The 9,783-nt window shown below is 45.0% G+C and overlaps 2 protein-coding genes across 2 annotated transcripts; both read left to right on the forward strand.

Moving 5' to 3' along the window:
* Positions 1-5,560: 5,560 nt before the first annotated feature.
* Positions 5,561-6,853, forward strand: LOC126681721 (uncharacterized). Its single transcript, XM_050377271.1, has one exon. It carries the CDS (start codon positions 5,561-5,563, stop codon positions 6,851-6,853), a length of 1,293 nt encoding a protein of 430 aa, XP_050233228.1.
* A 121-nt stretch (positions 6,854-6,974) lies between these two features.
* LOC126681722 (uncharacterized) lies at positions 6,975-7,766 on the forward strand. The gene is made up of 2 exons (XM_050377272.1): positions 6,975-7,057; positions 7,313-7,766. Exons 1-2 carry the CDS (start codon positions 6,975-6,977, stop codon positions 7,764-7,766), a joined length of 537 nt encoding a protein of 178 aa, XP_050233229.1.
* The last annotated feature ends 2,017 nt before the right edge of the window (positions 7,767-9,783 follow it).

A 9,783-nucleotide genomic window follows, 5' to 3' on the forward strand; every position in this document is an offset into this window, starting at 1 on the left:
TCAGGAAACAAGACCCTGATAAACACAAATGGCTCACCGATGTCCTAAGCGAAGGAAAACATGAGGCAGAAAGACGAACGGAGACATAGAGGTAGAAGAAGGGCGAAGACACATGCTACCACTCCTAAAAAGCGTATCTGCAGCTGAATGGGCAAGACTGAGCAAAATCCACCTGGAGAATCTCCGAATCATGTTTCACCTCAGAGTAGATCAAGAACTCCTCCATGCCGCAGCTAATTTCTGGACCCAAAAACTCATGTGTTTAGGTTCCACAATGTTGAGATCTGCCCACTTCCCGAGGAATTTGAGGCAATCCTCGGGGGAGATGGGGACGTTACCCGAGACTTCGCCTTACCCACCACAGGCTACCCAGCAGTGAGAGGACTCACACCTTGGTTCTCACTCCCGCCTGGTAAGCTAGCGACGTTAAGAGAAAGGGACCATATTCACCTCCCTTCAATCATAGCTATGGCTGAAGAGATGGACAGAACCAGTAACTGTTGGGTTAGGACAACTGGATTTTGCCTTTACGCACAGTACTTACTTTGTTCAGTCAAGGGACATCCGACATCAGAATCGTACACATAATGGAACAAGTAGAAAAAGGGGCTACCCCTCTCCCAGTGATATTAGGTGAGACACTAGCTGGCTTGGAAAATTTCCAAGCTACTAAGAGACTCTCAGGGAGTCTTCTTCTCTTGCAAATCTGGCTGCAAGAAAGGCTACAAATGATAGTGCCACCTGCCAATCCAATGCTCTATACGCCGAAGAATTTAACAAGATGTCGAGTAGTCGTACGCAAACTAAACAACTGGAATACCTATTTCGAAACAATCACGGAAGCTGATATCTGCTGGAGGTTCCCTTGGTGGAAAATCAGCCACGTAGTCATAGAAGTTTATACATGATGTGTCCCTCTACCAGGATTACGCGCAGTATCGTGCTATGAACCAGCCCTCCTATGTCGGCAGTATGGGATGAAGCAAGAAATCGTGGAATATCCGTCCCCCTTTTCCGGAATATCACTGTGCCAAGAATTTCTGAAAAAGCTTATAGTTTGCTGGCCAGAACGGCGTATAGAAAGGAATTTGATGACTAACCGCAACGACATTGCAAACGAGTATTACAAAGTATGGGTATCTCTACACTAAAACGACACGACAAGCTTACTCGGAGGCAAAAGGGCCAGAGAATTGACCAATGCACAGGTCGGGAGAGAAGAATATAAATATTTGAAGCAAGAAAACTCTGGTTTCTATAGGATCAATAGACCTCAGCATCCATGACACCACCAGTGAGCCTGAACTGGTAGCTCCACCCAAGTTCGGAGCATTTGGAGATCTGTTCTCCTAAACTATCCAATTATCTAGTAGCTTAGTTGAGCTGTAGTTTCTATTTTCGCATCCGGATATTTTGAACAATCTGCTTTATTTTTAATTCGATTTCTTTATATTCCAGAGTCAATGATGACACCAGATTTGCTCATTCATATGATGTCTCACCTGATGGGCATGCTATTTTCAATTGTTTCAATATGGATACATACGATGAAATAGAGCCATTTCACCAGTCCATTAAATAACCGGTACAAGGAAATGAACACTTCCGGAAATAATCATGTTTTAATAGAACAATACCCCTGAGAAAATATAAGTTGATCGAACTGTCTCAAAAAGGACAGAGGCCTGCCAGTGGGTACCAGTCCATTGGCTAAAAAACGACTTGGCCATAAAAAGTTCTACGAAGGGGAGGCACACGCTACAACGAATCGTCTAGCCCGGATAGAACAAAACATCAAAGAAAAAGAGAAAAATTCACTGCCTTGCTGCCGCCGCCCAGCATCCTATCTTGGAGCGGGACGGTCTAAGTAGTGAACCGCAACACTCACTAGAAGTCCTCCCCAGATCATCGGCTACGATCGAGTAGAACACTCATATAAAAAATAGCCAATCCCGAAAATCCGCAAGGACCGATTGATAACAGGGGTAAACCGCTCGAAACAGGAAATATCTCAATTGTACCGACTATTGAATGAACCGGTTTAATAGATCTTTTGTAATGTATGCATATCGAAATCATTTTCTAGCACGTGTTCCTAGAAAGAAAAGACAGAGGATCATGAATCCCCCACGACATAAATCTTTGAGACAATGGAACAAAAAATTTCAATAAAAAACTTTTCAAAAAATTTAAAATTTCCTCATGCATTTGCAGCAGCGCCAAGAAAAATGTTGAAATGCGCATTAACTATCATAGAAACAAACATATTCTTCCAGAACAGATCATTCATCAAAACATCCAGTTTCCTTGGAAGAGAAAATTGAATGCTTCGATGAGGGGGCAACACAAAATACGACGCAGGCATCAGAACCCACTCTATAAGACAACAGAAAATAGGGCCAATTTTCGCAAAATCAGACTCCAGCAACAAAAGAAAGCATAAAATAGGGCCAATTTTTGCAAATTCGGCTCCAGAAACGCAAGAAACAACAACCGCCAGATCGCTACCTGCCGGAATAAGCTCCAGAAATGACAACCTCGAGGCTGGTACCCTCAAAAGAAAACTCCAGAACCGCAAAGATCAACGAACGACAAGCCTTTACCTCCAAATAAAGTACAGAACAGGCGACATGCCTCCGTTATCCAGAGATGAAAATCTGATGCAGGGGGCATCAAAGTTCTCAATAAAGAAGCAGAATACTTCCCCAACTACACAAAAGGAACAGAAGAATTCCTCATCTGGAGATTTTGGAGATTTAAGGTCCCCATCATCCAGAAACCACGGGCGCTAGCCTCGCCACAACCGGAAGCCACATGCGCTAGACCCATTTGCCAGAGAACCAGGGGCATCAGGTCTCCACCAGCTAGAGACATGAGGGCATCAGGTCTCCACCAGCAGAAGGACCAGGGGCATCAGGTCTCTACCAGCCAGAGAACTAGGGGCATGAGGTCTCCACCAGCCAGAGAACCGGGGACATGAGGTCTCCACCAGCCAGAGAACCGGGGGCATCAGGTCTCCATCAGCAGTAGAACCCGGGGGCATCAGGTCTCCACCAGCCAGAGGCCAGAAGCAGAAACGGAGAGGCCAGAAAAGGCTAATACAGACAAGGCAAACAAAACAAAGCTACCCGAACGCTGAATGTACAAAATATTGCGACAACCTACACAGTCATCAATAGAAGCAAACGTTCAAAACGTGACAAACATGAAATACAAGCCTAACTATCAGAGTCCAAATCCTGCTCTAAGGTCTAAGAGTCTCCGTAATGACTCCCAAAAGGCGAATCACCAGAATAGCGCCCAAACCGCTCGCTACCAGAAGACGAAGCGAAGTCTTCACGACCTCCCCAGATATCAGATCCTCGTCTATCACGGGCTCCACGACCACATCCACCAGCATGAAGTCCACCTCCACCGGCAGGGAACCCAGGAGGGATGTCACTATCAGCCGGACCCAGCCTTATCAGACGCACCTGCTCCTCCAGATCGTCAATGCGCAACTATAGAAGAAGCCAGAGAGCACCCAGAGCTATAGGATTGTATACATACATATAGGATAGAAATATTGCATATTTGTTTTTACCCTCATTTGTGTAGAAATAGTGCACAAGCGATCACGCCAGTAGTAAGCAGCATCGGCCAACTGAACCACGTCAGACACCGGAACCTAAAAACCAGCAGAAGACGCTCAGTCTAATAGGGAAAACAGGCCCTCAGAATAAAAGAACAAAAATGGGAAATACTCACATGGGTACAGTCAGCAGGCGCAAAAGAATGCTTCATATAGCACAGAGGAAAAGAGTCTGGGACGGACCCAGGCACGCCACCGTAACGTGCAGATCTCTCCGTCATTTGACTTAAAGAACCAGAGACTATGTCACCAGCACCAGCCCGCCTACCAGACGGGACCCGACTAGGAAACCCTGGGTCGTCTACCCTAGCACGAATAGAATGAGACCCACGTCTAGAACCTCCCTGAGAGAATACCGAAGAGCGAACTCAAGAAGACAGAAAAAACCCAGAAAGAGAAAAAACCAGAAGAATGACACATACCTGTGGCCCTGCAGCCGCTTGCTGAACCTGTACAACGGGTACTCCGTCCAACGGGAGCCTCCCCAGAAGACGATGCCTCGCGAAGTCATCCAGATAGCTCAGTTAAGGAACAGACACTAGACCAGTAGCAGGGTAACCTCTCAGATCCAGTCGCAGCACAGGCGATACCGCGTCCCTGCAACGCAGCATCGACGAAGGAGGTCCAACCGGAACCACACGGACCCGTGGGCCACCACATCAATGGAGAACGCGCTCCCCCAAAAACCAGGACCTACAACTCGGGCCATGCATCAGATAACGCAGACCCGATCTCGCTACGGCACCCTGTACCCACCGAGGCCGACGAACTTCAGGAGGATTGTTCTAAGAAGCATCCACCTGCAATCAGTAGAACGGCTGTTAGACACTGCGAAAGATACCCAGAGTAGTTCAAAAATAGAGTTCGGTACTCACTTCAGTCCAGCCAACTCGTTCAGCTATCCTCTGCACCCAACTCCTTGACTCTGCGTCAAAGTACGAGAGAAGTCCCAGAATCTCAGCATAGGGTATCCTAAACCCGGAAGAACACCAAAGCCAGTCAGAAGGCCCATATGGATGGCCCAGATCTGAAACATAGAATAAGACCAGCTGAGATAACGAAATCAAAAGCACAATGTAGTTAAAAGCAATAAAACAACTCACGTGTATAACAGGCCACATCCCAGAAAGATGGGATCCCCCACAGCCCACTCGGTCCATGCTGGTGTAAAGATAGGCCAAGGCAGCAGATCCCCAGTCATACGAACTAACCATGTCCAAGTCCTCTAAGGATGGCAACACGCAAAGTGGCAGAGTCGCACCTGAACTCCAGAACAAAGTAGACCCCAGCAGATAACAGATGAAAGCCGAGGCAATCAGATCAACCTCGTCGCTAGTCCGAGGAAACCTCTCCTTGTAACGGTCATAAAGCTCAGGATGTCGAAGACTACGACCCTTCATCTCCGGAACAAAACCCAGCATCTCAAAGATGTACGCATCCCTCTGAGGATAGAATCCCAAACCACCATCAAAAGGCACAGGCGTGCCTCCAAATGAGATCCCATTAATCAGCGAAAAGTCCAAAGGAGTCACTGTCAGCTCCCCAACCGGCAAATGAAAAGTGTAGGTAGTATCCATCCACCGCTCCATCAGCACACGCAGAGAAACACTGTCACAGATCCTCGTCGCAGTAAACAGACCGCTAGCAAGACGGCCAAAACCCATAGCATCTACCCGAGAACGAACAGCAGCAGGCAAAGCATCGTACCAGATACGCGCATCCACAAAGTTCCACGACATACGGAACACATCTCGCTCCTGAAAGCACAAAAGATCAAAAAACAGAGTATTTGAAAAGCTCAAAAAATACAAGCTCAAGTTAAACCTGGATAAATGCGCTTTTGGAGTTCCGGCAGGAAAGTTCCTCGGATACCTCATCTCCCAAAAAGGCATTGAAGTGAATCCTGAAAAAACAAAAGCAATCATAGACATGAGAGCACCAATGACAGCCAAAGAAGTTCAAAAACTTAATGGAAGGATCACACCCCTCAGACGATTTGTGTCAAACTCAGCAAAGAGATGTCTCCCATTCCTTAAAACACTAAGAAACGTAAAAAACTTCGAATGGAATGAAGAATGCCAACAATCTTTCGAGGAGCTTAAAAAATTTCTGAGCTCACCACCACTGCTCTGCAGGCCCGAGGCAGGAGAAATCTTATACTTATACCTGAGTACCACCAACGAAATAGTAGCATCATTGCTTGTCAAAGAAGAAGGAGGAGAGCAGAAACCGGTATACTATACGAGCAAAGTATTGAAAGGCCCCGATCCCAGATATAGCGAAATTGAGAAATTCGCATTCACACTTGTGTTGACGGTGGAAAAGCTAAAGAGATATTTTCAAGCCCACTCGGTGATAGTCCGAACAAACCAGTCGCTAAAGAAAGCCCTGGGAAGACCAGAAACGTCGGGAAGATTAATCAATTGGTCCATCATGTTAGGATCATATGACATAAAATATGAGCTGCGGTCTTCCATAAAAGCACAAATCCTAGCAGACTTCGTCGCTGAAACAACAACAACCAACCAACCATTAGAAGTGGATGAGAGCATGGTCAGATGGGTATCACAAGTAGATGGAGTGTCGAACATGATACGCTCATGGGCAGGCATGGTACTGAAAGGACCACACTCTATAAAAATGCAACACTTGGTCAACTTAAACATCTCAGCCACAAACAACTCGGCCGAATACGAAGCTCTGATAGCGGGGTTGCGAATGGCAACAGTGGTCAAGGCAGAACGACTTAAAATTCAAGGTGACTCACAGCTAGTGGTCAACCAGGTGCTAGGTCTATTCGAAATAAAAGATCTCGATATGAGAAAATATGTAGACCGAGTTAAGGAGCTACTAGCCAAAATTGCCGAAGATGGCAGGAAATGGGAATTAGAGCAAATTCCTAGAGAGGAAAACAAAGAAGCAGACATATTAGCTAAAGCCGGAGCAGCCAAAGAAACAATACCGGGCATGCCATCATCAGTTCAAAACTTCAGCAGCATCCAGAATCCCGAGGTGACTTTACTAATTAATCCATTACACCAATGGATGGAGCACATCATAACATACATAGAAAACGGAAGCCTACCAGTAGATAAAAGTAAATCGAGGAAGGTCAAACGCCGAGCACCGCACTTCTCGTACCGAGATGAGATCATATACCGGAAATCATTTTCCCACCCTTGGTCCAGATGTCTTACAATAGAAAAAAAAAATATGTCTTAGCTGAAATGCATGAAGGCCTGTGCGGAGGCCACGTCCCTCGCCTAGCACTCTGCCAAAAAGTAGTACTACAAGGGTAGTACTGGCCGACCTTGGCACAAGACGCAGCAGATTTAGTACAAAAATGCGAGAAGTGTCAGTACCACCAAAATTTACACCACAAACCAACAACCGAGCAAAGTCCCATAATCAGTCCCTGGCCGTTCAGTACATGGGGAATCGACATTGTCGGACCATTTCCAACAGTAAGTGGCCAAAGAAAATTCTTAATAGTCGCAGTCAATCATTTCTCCAAATGGGTCGAAGCCGAAGCTATCTCAACAATAACAGAGGCTCGAGTACGAAACTTTAAACGAAAAGAGATTATCTGTCGCTTCGGTTTACCAATGATCATCATTACCGACAACGGCAAGAAATTTGACAACAAAGTCTTTAGAGAATACTGTGCGGAAAATGGAATAGATTTAAGGTTCACATCGGTCACCCACCCACAAACCAACGGGATGACCGAGTTCACCAACAGTTTACCATCGTGAATGGGCTAAAGAAACGACTAGATGAAGCAAAGGGCCGATGGGCAGACGAGCTGCACACCGTTCTATGGTCATACAGGACCACCCCCAAAGCCGGCACAGGAAGAACTCCTTACAGCCTAACCTATGGGTCTGAAGCAATTGTGCCAGTCGAGATAGGAATGCCCACCATCCGAGTACAATACTTCGACGAGCAACAAAATGAGGAAAACACTAAGCTGTGTCTCGACCTACTAGAAGAACGAAGAGAACAGGCATTGATGCATATCGAGGCATACAAACAAAGAATGGCCACGTACCACAACAAGAGGGTCAAACCCCTAATTGTCGAAGTAGGCGACCTAGTCCTACGAAGAGCGGACATAGCAAGAGGAAATGCTTGAGTATCTAAGCTCGGAGAAAATTGGAAAGGGCCATACCAAGTAAAGAAAGTAAGAAAAGGAGGAGCTTATTATTTAACTTACATGTCAGGCCGAGATTTACCAAGAACCTGGAATGCCAGGGTTCTTAGACGGTTCTATCAGTGAGAAACTCCAGTTATCGATTCTCTCGGGGGTTTTTTCACTTGCATTCAAGTCAAAGTCAGTTGTAGGCAAGAATGCAAGTTTTTCCCCTATCAATAAAAGAATAAGAAAATAAAGAAAAAATGTGTCATAGCATAGAACCAAAGCAATCGCTTTAACCGATTTCAGCCATAGCTTAAAAAACGAATCAAAGCAATCGCTTTAAATGATTTAAGCCATAGCATAAAAAACAAATCAAATCAATCGCTTTAAGCGATTTAAGCCATAGTTTAAAAAACCAATCAAAGCAATCGCTTTATTTGATTTAAGCCATAGCTTGAAAAACGAATCAAAGCAATCGCTTTACCGATTTCAGCCATAGCTTATAAACGAATCAAAGCAATCGCTTAACAAAACAATTACACATACAAGGCAGGAAAATTAAATAAACACCAAAACCGATATATTACTTGGAAAAATAAGCACCAAAACCGATATGTTACTCGACAAAACCCACAACTATTTTTACAAAATACGAGTTCAGCACAAACAAATGTTTTAAAAAAAATCTAATCTAATACAGCACGGGTGACCTCGTCGGGAATCACCAAATCATTTCTTGACCGAGAACCACCACCCTCGCTCAGACCGGCTTCTTCGTAATGGCTCACATCAAGTTGACCAGGAAAAAGATGAGAAGCCTAAGGATCAGAACCTTGATCGATCACAGACTTGGCATTATTCTTATCTATCTGATCAAACTCCTTGGTCAACTCGGCCTGAAGCACGGTAGCACCATCGGCCATAGCAGTTTTCTTCTGTTTCAGCACCTCGTACATACTGGCCGCGTCCAAATAAAAGCATTCAGGGTCAGCATCGGGCAACAACAAAGGACCCACTCTCTCTTTTAAATCATCCTCCATCAAATCAGTCAGCAGACCGAACTCAGCAGCAACCTCGGACCGAATCGCCTTAACAGCCTTCTCCAAATCATCCAAAGAATCTCTCTTTTGCTTGGGAATAAGGGCATCGTAATGCTCCCTCTGCTCTATAATATCCAGCTCGGTCTTCCATTTAAGCTCAAGCCAAGCATCATTCAGCGTCTTCACCACTTTCTTCAGTTTAGCGATCTGAGTATTGTACTCCTTGATATGATTGTCCAGCACAGACTGCACGTTTGCTCGGGCCAGTTGCTCCGATTCTAAAGAAGCAGCAGCAGCTTCAGCTTTCTCACGATAAGAAAAAGCTTGATTCATAAGATCATCATGGACCGAACGAGCCCCAAGCAAATGGTTGATCAACTATCAAAACGAAATAAATGAAAAAAGTCGAAAACAACCTTAGGAAAATAACAAATATATATATATATGTAAATATATGTATCTATATGTAAATATTTGTATCTATATGTAAATATATGTATATATATATATGCATATATGCGCATATATATGTATGCATATATGCGCATATATAGAACCTTGCTTGAAAGGAAAGAGAACAACCACCGTCAATAAAGTCTCGAGGATGAGTTATCTTCAAACTCTCGACATCCTTCGGTAGAAAGAAGAGCTGAGCCAGAAACAAAGCGGTTGGATAACTATCAACCGAATCATCCGAGGTTTTCCTCTTCAAATACCGAGCAACCACATATGAATTCAAGGACAGCTCCATACCGGCATCAACAGCTTCGGAAGAATCCCCAAGCTTATTCTTACCTTTCCTCGCCCGCTGAAGAGTAGCGCTAGAATCAGCAGCGGTCACACCTCAGCCACGGGCGGAAAAGGGGCCACCCCTGCCCCATCCTTCACAGCAGCCAAATCAGCATTTAGTGCCAACACAACAGGCTCGGGTTGATTTTCTCTGCTAGACAAATCCTCATCAAAGGTATCTATCT

The sequence above is a fragment of the Mercurialis annua genome, linkage group LG5, assembly GCF_937616625.2.
Source record: "Mercurialis annua linkage group LG5, ddMerAnnu1.2, whole genome shotgun sequence".
Taxonomy (NCBI): Eukaryota; Viridiplantae; Streptophyta; class Magnoliopsida; order Malpighiales; family Euphorbiaceae; genus Mercurialis; species Mercurialis annua.

Excerpts from the sequence above, each read along its gene's own strand:
- LOC126681722 (XM_050377272.1), top strand. The coding sequence starts at position 6,975 with ATGCGAGAAGTGTCAGTACCACCAAAATTTACACCACAAACCAACAAC. Across the intron at positions 7,058-7,312 it reads AATCAGTCCCTGGCCGTTCA|ATTTAAGGTTCACATCGGTC; the intron begins GTACATGGGGAA and ends AAAATGGAATAG.
- LOC126681721 (XM_050377271.1), top strand. The coding sequence starts at position 5,561 with ATGAGAGCACCAATGACAGCCAAAGAAGTTCAAAAACTTAATGGAAGG.